The following is a 15,854-nucleotide window of genomic DNA, read 5'->3' on the forward strand; positions in this document are numbered from 1 at the left end:
CTGTTAAGTATGAACAGACCTTAAAACGTTCCTGCAGTTGTTCTCATACGATATTAGGTAAACACAAGCTTACCCCATTTAAAGTGTAGTTATAAATTGCAATATCCTAGAAAAGCACCAAATATTTCAATCAATTTTACCCTTCTTATTTTATTTATTAAGTTTTAGAAACACGCCAGCTGGGCCAAAGCCAAAATTAAAAATTGGTCGAATTTTTGGGCGTGACCAGTTTTTTCGTGACCAATTTTCGGGTGTGACCAGTTATCTCGTGACCAGGTTTAGTGTGACGGTGATAATGACGGTTTAATCACATGTGACCGATCTAGAGCGACTGATTGTTCTGTGACCGGTTCACATAAGACTAGTAGTCCGTTTATAGTGACGACTATCCGCAAAATATTACTAGTAGTCCGTCAGTAGTGACGACTATCCGCAAAAGATAAAAAATCGGAAATTCTGATCATAATTTCTCGGACGCTCACAAACTGCGGTTCGTAAGCTGAGCTGCCATCATAAAAAAATGTATGCGTCTAACTTGTTGACATATTTCATATTTCGTTCACAAATATAAAATTACCCTTTCGCGGAGCTCGTAAGCGAGTGCTGGTGAATCTTTATCGAACTATTATTTTCTGCTATTTTCATAATATAATTATTATATCGTGTACGATTCGTAAAGGCGATTCTTGAAAAAAATCAATCAATATCAAGGGTCAAAGAATCTTCCGTTCTATAGGTATTGTTGAAAATTGTGCTGTCCAATTAGCAATGGAGTGCAGACTTTGTCTCTGCTCTGCTCTAGCAGGGTCCTTTGTCTCCATCCATGACGACCCTCATCCACCGGGATTGGCACAACGTATTCGGACCTGCTGTTGGCTGCCGGTTAGTTCCATTACATTTAAACCATTGCTAATATTAATTCACTAGTTCTCGTTATCTTCAACATCTTTCTCATTTGCAGATTTGGAAAGGTGACCATCTGCCAAATATGATATGCCTTTCTTGTGTCAACAGCCTGGAATTGCTGGACAGCTTTCGAAACGCTTGTTTTCAGAACGACACAAACTCGAGGGTGAAATTAGACAAGTGTTTGAAAGTCAAGCCGGAGGAAGTTTTGTTGGAAGATTTAATATGGGAAGATTTACCACTCAACATTTCTCATTCACCAGACAATGGCGAGGTAAGTAAATGGGATTCGAGTGTCTTAGATCGATTAAAATTTACATTTAAAATTACATCTAATCACACTGTAAAAATGTTATGCATGCTAAATTGTATTACGTTCGAATTATTTTTTAGACCCCTGGAAGAGAAATTACTTCGGGAGACAATATGGCAGCGATAATGGATACAAATAGACACGTTCTAGCAGAAGAATTACCATTACGAAAAGCTTTAGATAAGATATGCTCTACACATTCTGAATTAGAGCATATAATAGATTTCCAAGACAAATTGCTTACTCGTAAAAAAAATCTTGTGACAAAGAAACACTCAGATACTCGAAAAAAGCTGCACGAATGTGACATTTGTTCAAAAACATATGCTACGCAACGATATCTTACTGTACATATCAATACTCATATCGAGGTAAAATCATATAAATGTGAAATTTGTTTAAAATCATTCCTTAAAAGATATCTACTCATTGCACACATGGGTGTTCATACTGGGGTAAAACCACACAAATGTGACATTTGTTCAAAAACATATACTACAAAACGATCTCTTAGTGAACATATAAATATTCATACGGGGGTAAAGCCACACAAATGTGACATTTGTTCAAAAACATTTACCGTGAAACGATCTCTTACTGCTCATATCAATATTCATAGTGGGGTAAAGCCACACAAATGCCACATTTGTTTAAAATCATTCCTTAGAAAATCTTATTTCAGTGCACATATGGGTATTCATAGTAGAGTAAAGCCACTAAAATAGGGCATCAGCGTACATCAGCGACATCAATACATTGTACATCAGCGACGTAATTTTTCATATTTATAACATTCCATTTTATTATTATTTTTATTACTATTTTTTGATCAATCTTGTTTACTTGTTTCCGGCCATAGGGTAGCTTAAGGTAGGGTTACCATTCGTCCCGGATTTTCTGGGACAGTACCGGATTCCATCTCTGCATCCCGCATAGATAAATGTCCCGGATTTAACAATTTATCAAAATAAATTGACAAAAACAAGCAATCGTTAAAAAATGATTTGGACCATTTTAAATCTCCACTCTTAAAATCAAATTGAAAAACACACGCTTTATTACCATTTACATGAATACTTCAAACCATAAATATTTAAGGCTATTTCCGATCCTCATTAGACATTTCAAGTTAAAATTTTAGATTTAATCACCTAACATTACCGGAGAAACATCAGAAATAATGACGAAATCAGTTGCATCAGATGCATTGGATTAAAACTACTTGACAAATGAGTTGATGGGATATTGTGCAGATAATACAAATTCTGACTTTGGTGGTATTAATAGAATAGGAACAAACAATGTATTTTTGCGATTAAATAATCAATTAAACCGTCCAATAATTGGAGTCGGTTGCGCAGTAGAGTCTCCAATTACTCGACATCATCAACTACTCGAGTATCGAGTAGTAAAATCTTAAGATACTCGAGAATTTACTAAAATGTAGCAAAATAGCTATTAATCATGATATTTCAAATGATTTATCAGCCCAGTAGTTGTCGATCCTTTGCACCCAATGTATTAACCACATTTATAATATTACATGATTTGTGCTCCTTTCTTAAAAAATAATTTTTGATCGCTTTGAGATGGCTAAAATGGGGTTTGGTGCAAACGATCGACAAGCGCCAGACAGACTGAACGACAGATTAACTGGATGGCTGCTTTGAACGCAATTCTCGACTTCACGAATGATTGATTGCACATCAGATGACGAGTAACCTTTCGATGTGGATAGATGCAATGATTAAAATTGAGTTGGATCTTTCTGGCGAGTTTAATAAGGCAAAATTCGGAACTAAAGTATCAGAAGCACAGAACGTATACAGGGTAGGCGTATGTCGGGACTTCGGGTAGATTTCGCTTAGTGTAAGTGCGAGCAGTGCGCACGCATAAGGTACACGTGTCGTTAATCTGGGGTTCAGTCTGTCTGGCGCTTGTCAATCGTTTGCACCGCATCGCTAAAATGCTATACACTAATTAGATTTCTTTTATTTTATAGTGAACTAGTGGTTTTACCCGGCTTCGCTCGGTATTTGTAATATTAACCGCTTAAACATGACTAATCTAGTAAACATTTCATTAAATTTATTTGAATAGTTTTATTTTATATAAATTTATTGGAACATTCATTTGTTTTTTTTTTATTAAATTGATTGTCACGAACAAACAAACATGTTATATATAACTAAGTCTCTTTTGAAATTATATGTATACCAGAACTTCGCCCCCGGGGCGAAGACGCCTATATTTATTACAAAGTAAAATTTTTGCACTAGTCACATGCACTTAATTTGTTTTATTAATTAATATGATTTATACAAATGCTGATGAAATTAAAAAGCGGCCGATTTAAGTTTGCATACAGGCGGCCGAACTGCAAGGCGCGGGCCTGCCGACAACTGTATGAAATCATTACGACAAAAAATAAAGTTTATTTGGTACAATGTTTTTATTAAACAAATAAATTATATAATATTATAATTTGCTGACTCGGTGTATGCATTGATATCTTTTTTAAATTCCAGTGGGTTGTTTATATTTATTACGAGAAAATATTGAAACTCAAGTGTCTATGATGGTATCTGATCTAACTGGAGTCTTTTCGCACTACATATACACTCCCAAATTTTCGATCTCCATCCATCCAATTTTTCCAACACTGAAATACTGCCAAGATTGACAGCTTCCATTCCCCGAGGCATCTCCCATTTTCAAAAATGTTGAGTCGGTTTATCGTCGTAGATTTCACTATACAAACTTATCCCATATTATTTGATACTCGCTAGAACAATATTCAATCATTTAAAATCTAATTAAACATTAGGCTAATTAAGCAAAAATACAACTTGGGAAAAATATCCTAGGTGACGTACCCACAATTTTAAACAGTCGTTGAAAATAAAAAAAATATTTAAAACCAAAAAAAAGCTAACACAGGTTGGTTTCTTTGTTTCCAGAAGCGAGCCGTTCCAATAACTCGTTTTTATCTTGTGATAGCCGTTCATAAGCTTTCTTCAATTCGGCCAATTCTTTCTTACAATCACTGAAAACACAATAATTCACATTTTAAACCGTATATTTGTAAACATATATAAAAACACACATACATATGTGTACAATACTTACACAGCCACTTGTCTTTCAAGCGAAAGCTGGTACATTAAGTCGTTTTTGTCTTGTAAAAGTTGTTTGTTGGCTATTTTCAATTCAGTCAACTCTTCTTGACCATAACTATAGATATTACATATTATACATTATCTCAGTGATGTTATTCAGTTTTTGTAACGATAAGAATAGTAGTTATAACAACCATTTTTTCAAACATGAAAATACTGTTGTGTTATAAATACACCAACCTACTTACTAAATTAAAGTCTATTCCCACTTTTTTTTACTATTTTGAAGCAATGGAGATGAAAACCTATCCCAAGATAACTTCAATATAACCCAAAAATACAAATGTTTGACATGGTGAACCTGTTTATTTTTTCAATAGCGTTTTTACCGAATCCAATTTATTATAATTTATCAGTGGAAATAAATTTCGGGAATGAAACGACACGGTATATGCACATATGTACCCACAGTGCTTTTAGAATTTTCTCCAATGTCGCTAAAATGATCTAATGCGAGAGAATGTGCTTTCAATAATAATATAAATAATACAAATGCGGCATACATAGATATAGGAGGTTCTATTTCCCCGCTGACCTCCGTCGAATCGTCATCGTCGTGCAAATATGGCTGGTCAGTTGAATTTTGCTCGACAGATTCCAAACGATGATCGCTAAAACATTTAAAAGTGTTATAAAATGCTGTATTTCAATCCTAAATTTGATTAATATTCAATATAAGTATGTTTTTGTCAAATCTTGGCCCAAGCGGAGATTGGTACTTTTGCAAGCACATATCTATATTTTTAGGACATTTTGTCAACCATAAGAAGTGTTTTTATAGGCATCGAAGGATTAGTATGTAATAATTTGTCGGGTATTGAAGTACCAATATTTGATTACATATTTGAATTCCATATTTTTCTTACCGTAATTGTTTAATGTATGAGATTAGTTTCGTTTTCGGAGGCTGCTTCATATTATGGCGTCTCATATAGGCTAAGATGGCGTTCGGCTTTCGGACACCCTCTTCAAATCTATCCTTGACGAAGGCTTTGGTCTCGTGATCCAAGCCCCGAGTCTGCTCCATGTAGTGATTGTCGTGAGCGCACTCCGTCAAGAACATGGAGACTTTATCGCTGTTGGAATGATAGAGTAAATACAATCCAGCGGGGCATTCGTTGGTGCGATACTTTCCAGCCGAGCAACGGTAATCTACTCTGCGTCCATCTAAAGAATGTTTCGACGATGATTTTCGCCATATATTCTGCGACGCCACATTCTCTTCGGCGTCCTCTGCCGAGTGGAATTCTCCAAATTTTATCCACACACGGTTCGGCTGCCGTCTCCTCTTCGTTTTCGAAGCACTAATGTTTTCATCAGGCGAGTCCGTCTCGTTCAATTCTTCCACAATGTTGTATTCTGACTGAATTGTTCTGTAACGAAGAAATCAATAAATAATGAACCTTTTAAATTTCAGTATTTTTAAAATCAACCATGTTATGTATTATATATATGTATATGAGGGCAATTTATTTCATTCATCGTAAGCAATAAATTCGGACATTTGATGAGATACTTTCACAACAGAAAAAATAAAAAGCAACCTAAAATGAATGAAATGTGCATTAACGATGAGCATTAAAAATATCGCATATAAGATCGGCAACCATCCAAGTTGGTCCACTCTGTATAATAGGTGGTTAATCTTAATAACTTGCGAGTTGAGAATTTGTGAATAAAACTGCAAATTTGCTGTAGTAAATCATGGGAGATTTTCAATTCTACCTCATTAACTGCGCACTTTTTTTTTTAATTTCATACTACAAATAAAATATTGCTCACTGTAATATTTTTTTATTTAATAGAAATATATGTATATATATTTTTTAAATGCGAAATTTCTTTTATTCTAATGCACAAATGATTCGTTCTAAGGAGCAGTTACTTTTTAAATGCACTGTTAAATCAAACTCGTTATATTATATATTGGCTTAAATATCTATTAGAGTATTACTATCAAATATACACAGCACTTACATAGAAGGCTCATTTTTGATGGGGTATTCCGTCAACACGTCACCTTCATCGCCTGAATATTCATCGTATGATGTATGAAGCTCGGTCAGTTCTTCTTTGATATCACTAAATATACATTTTCAGTATTATTCATTATGAAATGTTACATACAAATACATATATGCATATACTCTGTGGTGTCGTCTTGTTTCCATGATGAAGGGTTTCCAAAAAAAAATTCTGTTAATACATACTGCAGTTATAAAAAAATCATTTTTTTCAAGCATGCAACTACTGCTATAAATATACGAACCAACCCACTAAAATCATAAACACTTTCTTTTATTTCCGTCCAGAAGGCAACGGGAAGTCATTGGAGTTATAAACCTATATAATAATAATAAGAACTAACTAACTAACCCTTGCAACCAGATTTTTTACGGATGATGCTCGATTGAATTCTCATTGAGTCTAATTTATCATGTGACAAATGTATTTTACGCGGGAATACAACTCTCTCGCTGGAAGAGTTACTGGCGTACAGGGATACGTTTCTCGTTCTTCCAGGTGCGTTCGTTCCGTGGTGGGGGTCAAAGGGAACAAATTAACTGACCTGTGATGTCGTGTATTTGTCGTGAAGGTTCCCGATCAGAAGTCTTCGTCGTCTATAGATGCAGCGCGGCTGTTGTGAAGCTGGCTCTCGGATCACCTGGTCTGTCTTACGGCGGCTGATGCTTCTAGGGCTTTCCGGAGCGCTTGGCTACCACGGAATGGTTAACCCGCACGGGGGTGAAAGCTGCGTGGAGATACAGGTGACGAACTGTTGGAACTCAAGGGAGGGAGTGATGATACACTTCAACAAGATGGCTGATCTCTGGACGCGTTCACGATGGGAACGGCTCGGAATAGATAGAGGGGGGGGGGGGGGGCACGCTTGTGCCCTGAAGAGCGAATGGGCGAAAGTCGGCTCTCGTCTTCTGCTTTTCGCGCTAAAAACTCTCAGCCTGAGTGTAGCCATCCCAAACACAAGCTAATGTTGCCAAGCGATGGGACGGCTGGGAGAACGTCATTATAAAAATTGCTACATAAATAACAAGTTATTCAAGAATAATACATAAATGAAAAAGTGAACATTCAGGAGCCAAAATCTATTTGATACCTAAGAACAGATTTCCAGAAACCCTTGGAAACTTGATGTAAATTTAGTACATGTACTCACATAGAAGGTTTTGTTTTCGTGGTGATATCTATCCATTCATTATTTTCAGTCGAATTTTCTTGAACGCCTCTAAAATGATCTTACATGAGTGAATGTGCTTTCAATATTAACATAAATAATACAAAATGTAGCATACACTGACGTAGAAGGCTCCGTTTTCACGCTGAACTCCGTCAACTCATTATCATCTTGCAAATTATGTTTGTAAGTTGTATTTTGCTCGACAGGTTCCGTAAGATGATCGCTAAAACAATTAAAAGTGCTATAAAATGCTGAACTTTAAGACGTATCATTAATTTATGGTTAATATTAGTATATTTTTGTCGAAATATTATAGAATTTTACACAAGTAGCCAGGAGCATTGTTTGGTGGTTGCGTTAATGCCGTCCACCAAGAGATTGCCGAGTTCGATCCTGTGGGTTGAACTCGATTAAAAAATAATTTATTCTGAGTATTTCTGTAGTGGTACTGGTCAATAGTAATATATATAAATAAACGGACGTAATGTATGTTTGTGGCAGACGCGTGGACAAGTATGGAGATTTAAAAAAAAACAAATTTTAGAATACCAAGAGTATACGTTATGTATAGGGATGTGGCTCGACGAGCGATCGTGTCGAGGAAACGCAGGGTAGCAGGAACCTGAGCGCCTGACATGTGCTCCTGATATTGAGCGTCGAGGAATGTCAGCCCGAGCGATGGGTGACAACTAAGCATGCGCGGGTACGAACACACATCCACGAAGACACACATACATTCATTCAGTAGGTGAGTTACACGCGCACGAATAGTTTAGATGAAATTGTCAATCCGTGGAGAGCTGGCGAAGAGAATATTAGGATTCTAAGTAAAATTATTAAGTTCAATTAAAATGTAAAAATGATTTTTGAGATTATATTGATAATATTTTAAGAGATGATCGCGATGAACTTTCTGAAATGGACAGAAAAGCTAAAAATATTATTAATACAATTGCAATAACCTCTGCAGAGGCGGAACGAGGATTTTCGTTCATGAATACTATTTGCTCAGAAAAAAGGACAAATTTAATTATTAGAAACATATCAGACTTTCATTTGATATGTTTGCCACTGACTTCATGGGATTCCACACCATTCTTTAAATCGTGGCTCATAAGTCATCATCACACAGCAGACGAATTAGACCCGTCATGGTTAAAGTTTCAAATGAAAATCAAAACACAATTTGGAATGAATTTATGTAATGTACATACATATGATAAAAATAAAAATTAAATTAAAAAGGGGGGGGGGGGGGCGTTTGCCAAGGTGCGAACCGGTTGATAGAATTTTAGTAGCACATTACTGGTCATATCAACCATTTTTTCAACCATGAAAATACTGCTGTGTTATAAATACACCAACCTACTTACTAAAATTAAAATCCATTCCCACTTTTTTTATTATTTGGAAGCAATGGAGATGAAAACCTATCCCAAGATAACTTCAATATAACGCAAAAGTACAAATATTTGACACAGTGAACCTGTTTTTTTTTCAATATGGTTTGTACCGAATTCAATTTTATTATAATTTATCAATGAAAACACGTTTCAGGAATGATACATGAACAAGTGAACATTTGGATCCAGATCCCCTATTTAATACTCAAAACCAGATTTACAGAAACCATTGAAACAGCACTGTATATACAATAAGTACCCACAGTGCTTTTAGAATTTTCTCCAATGTCGCTAAAATGATCTAATGCGAGAGAATGTGCTTTAAATAATAATATAAATAATACAAAATACGACATACACAGATATAGAAGGTTCTATTTTCACGTCGACCTCCGTTAAATCGTCATCGTCATGCAAATATAGCTGGTCAGTTGAATTTTGCTCGACAGATTCTAAGCGATGATCGCTAAAACATTTAAAAATGCTGTATTTCAATCATACATTTGATTAATATTCAATATAAGTATGTTTTTGTCAAAGTAGAATTTGAAATTTCTTTACTTTTGCAAGCACATATCTATATTATTATGGCATTTTATCAACCATAAGAAGTGTTTTTCTAAGCATCTAAGGATTAGGATTAGTATGTTAATAATTTGTCGGTTATTGAAGTACCAGTATTTGGTTACATATTTGAATTGTATATTTTTCGTACCGTAATTGTCTAATGTAAGAGATTAGTTTCGTTTTCGGAGGCTGCTTCATATTATGGCGTCTCATATGGGCTAGGATGCCGTTCGGCTTTCGGATACCCTCTTCAAATCTATCCTTGATGAAGGCTTTGGTCTCGTGATCCAAGCCCCGAGCCTGCTCCATGTAGTGATTGTCGTGAGCGCACTTCGTCAAGAACATGGAGACTTTATCGCTGTTGGAATGATAGAGTAAATACAATCCGGCTGGGCATTCGTTGGTGCGATACTTTCCCGCGGAACAGCGGTAATCTACTCTACGTCCATCTAAAGAGTTTTTCAACGACGACTTTCGCCACATGTTCTGCGACGCCACATTCTCTTCGGCGTCCTTTGCCGAGTTGAATTCTCCAATTTTTATCCACACGCGGTTTCGCTGCCGTCTCTTCTTCGTTTTCGAAACACTCTTGTTATCATCATGAGAGTCCGTCTCGTTGAAGTCTTCCACGATTTTGTATTCTGACTCAATTTTTCTGGAACGAAGAAATCAATACATAATGAACCTTTTAAATTTCAGTATTTTTGAAATTTTTATTTGAATATGTATGTATTTATTGACCATGTTATATATGAGGACAATTTAAATGCGCATTCATCGTAAGCAATAAATGCAGGCATTTGATAGGCTACTTTCACAACAGAAAAAATAAAAAGCAACCTAAAATGAATGAAATGCGCATTAACGATGAGCATTAAAAATATCGCATATAAGATCGGCAACCATCCAAGTTGGTCTACTCTGTATAATCGGTGGTTAATCTTAATAAATCGCGGGCTAATTGTGAATAAAACTGCAAATTTGCTGTAGTAAATCATGGGAGATTTTCAATTCTACCTCATTAACTGCGCACTTTTTTTTAATTTCATACTAAAAATAAAATATTGCTCACTATAATATTTTTTTATTTAATAGAAATATATGTACATATATATTTATTTAATGCGAAAGTTCTTTTATTCTAATGCACAAATGATTCGTTCTAAGGAGCAGTTACTTTTTAAATGCACTGTTAAATCATGCTCAGTATATTATATACCCGGCTTCGCTCGGTATTTGTAATATAAACCGCTTTAACATGGCAAATCTAATAGTAAACATTTTATTAAATTTATTTGAATAGTTTTATTTAATTTAAATTTATTTGAATATTCATATGTTTTTTTATTAAATTTAACGTCACGGATTCTACCACCCAAACCTTACATACATACAAAGTCTCTTTCGAAATTATATATTAGATTAGCTTAAATATCTATTAAAGTATTACTATCAAATATACACAGCACTTACATAGAAGGCTCTTTTTTGATGGGATATTCCGGCAACACGTTAGCTTCATCGCCTGAATATTCATCGTATGACGTATGAAGCTCGGTCAGTTCTTCTTTGATATCACTAAATATACATGTTTAGTATTATTCATTATGAAATGTGTACATATAAACATATGCATATACTCAATGGTGTCATCTTGTTTCCATGACGAAGGGTTTCCAAAAAAAATTCTCTTAATACACACTGCAGTTATGAAAAAATAATTTTTATCGACCATGCAACTACTGCTATAAACATACCAACCAACACACTAAAATCATAATCACATTATTTCTGCTCCAAAAAGGCAATGGAAATTCATTAGAGTTATAAATTTATATGATAATAACTAACTAACTAATTCTTGCAACCTGATTTATGCTCGATTTAGTTCTCATTGTGTCTAATTTATCAAAAATTTTACAAAAATTCATTATAAAAACTGTTATATAAACAAGTTATTCATACATAAACGAAAAAGTGAACATTCAGGAGCCAAAATCTATTTGATACCTACATAAGAACATATTTCCAGAAACCCTTGGAAACTTGATGTAAATTTAGTACATGTACTCACATAGAAGGTTTTGTTTTTGTGGTGATAGTTATCCATTCATAATTTTCAGTCGAATTTTCTTGAACGCCTCTAAAATGATCTTACATGAGTGAATGTGAAAATAATAATATAAATAATACAAAATGTAGCATACACTGACGTAGAAGGCTCCGTTTTCACGCTGAACTCCGTCAACTCATTGTCATCCTGCAAATTATGTTTGTAAGTTTTATTTTGTTCGACAGATTCCGTAAGATGCTCGCTAAAATAATTAAAAGAGATATTAAAAATGCTGAAATTTAAGACGTATTATTATTAATTAATGGTTAATATTAGTATATTTTTGTCGAAATATTATAGAATTTTATACAATTAGCCAGAAGCATAGTTTGGTGGTTGCGTTAATGTTGTCCACTGACAGATTGGTGAGTCCGATCCTGTGGGTTGACCTCGATTGAAAATAATTTATTCTGAGTATTTCTGTAGTGCTGCTGGTCAATAATCATATATGTAATGGCGCTATTATGTGTCTGAGTATGTGCGTGATAACGCTCGCCGTACTATAATAGTCGTTTCGATTCGACATACTTGTATGTACGTCACAGCTAAAACAATGCCGACAAAACGTACGAATATAACACGAACATAATAACAGACAAGAAAAAACTTCTATATATACTGTTTGCTACCAATGTTTCTTTTAGGGCAATAAGTCTCTGAGCATTTAGCGCCATCTATTGAAAATTTATTTAATTAATTAAATTTTCTATTGGTGCTTTATATTGTTTATATGTATTATAGGCAGGTAAGTAGTTTTTACCATTTTTTTATATTAAATAATTAAATATATTTAAAAGGTATTCAATAAAAATCGAATACCGGTATCGAACACAGGACACATTGTTTTTAATGAATAGCTTAATATGTCATAACCCATTTGATGATATTTCATCGGGCACAACACTAGTAATATACATGTATTTAATAAGTTCGCGATGTATGTGCGTATATTTGTGGCGGACGCGTGGACAAGTATGGAGATTTAAAAAAACAAATTTTAGAATACCAGGAGTACAATATGTACGTCTTGTATAGGGATGTGGCTTGACGAGCGAGCGTGTTGGAGAAACGCGGGGTAGCGGGGACCTGAGCGCTTGACATGTGCTCCTGATATTGAGCGCTGAGCGACGGATGACGTCAGCGTCAGATGAATGACGAGCAGAGAAATGTTATAATAATAGAAGTGGCTTTAGGCTTCGTATTGTTGTCAAGTGGCAAATGTCTGTGGACATTTCATAATAATTTGCCCGACAGTCGTTTTTGATGCTTGGTGCTCGACGTATGTCTGATTGTTTGTTAATTTTACTCGCAAGATGGGCAAGTGCATCGTTAAAAATGCATTGCATGCATTAAAAAACACACAATAAACAACATGGGATACATTTTTATAAGTAAATTAATTATTTAAGTAGCATATTATTCAATTAACATCGTAGTTTGACAGTTTTTTAAAGTGTCATGGCGACTGCATGCATTCTACATACAATTTCAGGGGTGGCACCAGAGAAATGTAAAAATTATTTTTAAATAAATGTAAAAACATTTCTCTTGGTGGCACCGGATACTCAATTAAAGGTCAATAACCAATTATTTAAGAGTAATTAATATAAACATCGTTAATTTTATATTATACATATTTTTGTTGAAACTATACATTACACGTTAATTTAAGAGTTCCCAAAGACAGACGAATGCAAAAAAAGTGGATAAAAATAATCCGCCAATTGAGAAATGAACGAATTGGCTCCCAACGCCCAACACCGCCATATGCTCAAATTGTAAATAAATTTATATAAAAAAAAAACTTTCATTTCTGTAGTGAATATGTGATTACCCCGGTTCTATTCCGTGCATGTATCTGTAGCTATGGAAACGTTACGCGTATAATTGACACAAGAATTGTATTGGTAAAGGCTCTTCTATTTTTATAACATTTCTCTGTCGACGAGCGTGTAAATTAATACGTGCGCGCACGCGCCTATAAATTACCTTTATATTTATAAATAAAATATAACTTTATTTTAATTCGTGTATCAACTCCTTTCCGAAACCACCCGTTGAAATCAACGGGCACAACACACTAGTCTTGGATATTAGTGGCTCCAAGTCGATCGTTTCCTATCAGAGTTTGCCAATTTATCTGATTTCATTATTGAAACGGTTCCTCATAAAATTGGCAAAAATTATTTTACTCATTAGGTCACCAGTATTTGAATATGATTTCAAAATTTATATATGTATATATACAAGTTAATACCATAGATGTCGTTAAGAGGCAACCCAAAAATAGCATCAAATTATATAAATATTAAAAAATTGGGTCCATTGGCTATGCCGCCTTTCCCAATAAAGTATTTGTTTATTCAAATACAAAGTCTCCTACAACAGTTTTTTTTTGTTGTTGAACTAAATTTATTGTATAAAAATTAAATCCAAGCGCATCCGAGTGCTTTTATTCTAGTTTTGTTTTGTCAATCATATCTAGTGTTTTCATAAGCATTGAAGATCAGTCAAATATGTACCCATTTTCGATTATTTTCTTGAACACATCCGTAGTTGTATATTTTTCGTACTGTAATTGTTTAATGTAAGAGTTTAGCTTCGTTTTCGGGGGCTCCTTCATATTGTGAAGTCTCATATCGGTTAAGATGGCGTCCGGATGTTGAACACCCTCATCGAATTTGTCCTTGACGAAGATTTTGGTTTCGTAATCCAAGTCCTGAGCCTGCTCCATGTAGTGATTGTCGTGAGTGCTCTCCGTCAAGAACATGGAAACCTTATTACTGTTGGAATGGTACAGTAAATACAGTCCAGCGGGGCATTCGTTGGTGCGATACTTTCCAGCCGAGCAACGGTAATCTACTCTGCGTCCATCTAAAGAATGTTTCAACGACGACTTTCGCCATATATTCTGCGACGCCACATTCTCTTCGGCGTCCTCTGCCGATTGGAATTCTTCAAATTTTATCCACGCACGGTTCGGCTGCCGTCTCTTCTTCGTTTTCGGAGCACTAATGTTTTCATCGTGCGAGTCCGTCTCGTTCATTTCTTCCACGAATTTAACATCCAATGGAGTTGTTCTATAACGAAGAAACTAATTAATAATGGACCTATTTAATTTAATATCTACATAGTTTCAGTACATAAAAAAAGCTAAAAATTTTATTATTTATAAAAATAATACAATTCTGTATTGGATGTCTGTTCTTGACTGGTTGACGGTTGATTTGGTTTAGCTGAAGTAAAGTTATTCATTATTTCTTTGCGTTCCCGCCATTCTTGCAATCGTTGTGCTGCAGATTTTGCAATATTCTTCGGTTTATCGGCTCTTTTGCGAGCCTTGTAATCTGTCTGTCTCTCAGCGGCAGTTTTTGCCATTATACCTAAACAGTTGTTTTAAAATAGCTTAAAGTTTGACTACTGTTTTGTGGTTACGATGCGAAACCGCTTGAGTTTCTCGAGACTATTTGGTACAAGTCACGGGCTACTTACATCATACTTGCAAGATTTTTTGTATAATAGAAGTGCCCTTACGAATAAATAAATGTTGGTGATAAATAATACGCGGTACGTTTCTATAAATACGCTACAACGCACGGAATACAATCGGATCAATTTACTTATAAAAATGTATCCCATGTTGTTTATTGTGTGTTTTTGAATGCATTGTGCAATTTTTACCGATGCTTGCCCATCTTGCGAGTAATATAAACAAACAGAGAAGTTTTTATCGGACATACGTCGAGCACCAAACATCAAATACGACCGATGCTAAAATTATTTAGGAATGTCTGTGGACAATCGTCACTTGACAACAATATGTCGCCTAAGGCCACTTCTATTAATATAACATTTCTCTGGCTTGAAGTGTTTCTGACGGTAATTGGAGAGAATTACGCAATATAGGTACGTAATAATGAAAAATTAATTCAAGCGGTTTTATATTGCACCGGATCGTAACCTCAAAACAGTCACTGACGCTATTGTTCATATTTACCAAAAATTGTTTAGTACAAATATACTAAGGACAGCTTTTATATTTTCAGTCGTTTGTTTGAACGTTGTTTAGAAAACAGATGACTGAAGCTGTCACTTTGACAGTTCGCTCGAGTGCTGCCAGCATTAATATATGTAGCTTTGTGATGAAGAAGTATGTATTGTTTGGGGTAAACGGACT

At 34.9% G+C, this 15,854-nt stretch overlaps 4 protein-coding genes across 7 annotated transcripts in view; all 4 read right to left on the bottom strand.

Moving 5' to 3' along the window:
- Positions 1-15,854, bottom strand: part of LOC143913579 (uncharacterized) — a 346,453-nt gene that overhangs the window by 43,019 nt on the left and 287,580 nt on the right. The window lies entirely within an intron of this gene.
- The window catches only part of LOC143913483 (uncharacterized), a 115,223-nt gene that overhangs the window by 14,299 nt on the left and 85,070 nt on the right, over positions 1-15,854 (bottom strand). The gene's annotated exons all lie outside the window — the stretch shown is intronic.
- Positions 1-15,854, bottom strand: part of LOC143913567 (uncharacterized) — a 781,442-nt gene that overhangs the window by 13,368 nt on the left and 752,220 nt on the right. The gene's annotated exons all lie outside the window — the stretch shown is intronic.
- Positions 3,659-15,801, bottom strand: LOC143912796 (uncharacterized). 3 transcript variants are annotated; one of them, XM_077432177.1, is made up of 16 exons: positions 15,675-15,792; positions 14,862-15,060; positions 14,200-14,757; positions 11,778-11,879; positions 11,639-11,707; positions 11,038-11,142; positions 9,713-10,219; positions 9,356-9,463; positions 7,710-7,817; positions 7,574-7,642; positions 6,376-6,480; positions 5,265-5,771; positions 4,902-5,009; positions 4,349-4,453; positions 4,096-4,265; positions 3,659-4,004 (listed from the first exon to the last, which is right to left on the bottom strand). In XM_077432177.1, exons 2-15 carry the CDS (start codon positions 15,053-15,055, stop codon positions 4,151-4,153), a joined length of 2,760 nt encoding a protein of 919 aa, XP_077288303.1. In that variant the 5' UTR covers positions 15,056-15,060; positions 15,675-15,792; the 3' UTR covers positions 3,659-4,004; positions 4,096-4,150. The 3 variants fall into 3 exon arrangements, with proteins under 3 accessions (XP_077288303.1, XP_077288304.1, XP_077288305.1); XM_077432178.1 differs by having other exon boundaries at positions 3,660-4,004; positions 7,716-7,817; positions 11,772-11,879; positions 15,675-15,801; XM_077432179.1 differs by having other exon boundaries at positions 3,660-4,004; positions 7,716-7,817; positions 15,675-15,789.

The sequence above is a fragment of the Arctopsyche grandis genome, chromosome 6 (genome assembly GCF_051622035.1).
Source record: "Arctopsyche grandis isolate Sample6627 chromosome 6, ASM5162203v2, whole genome shotgun sequence".
Classification (NCBI taxonomy): domain Eukaryota; kingdom Metazoa; phylum Arthropoda; class Insecta; order Trichoptera; family Hydropsychidae; genus Arctopsyche; species Arctopsyche grandis.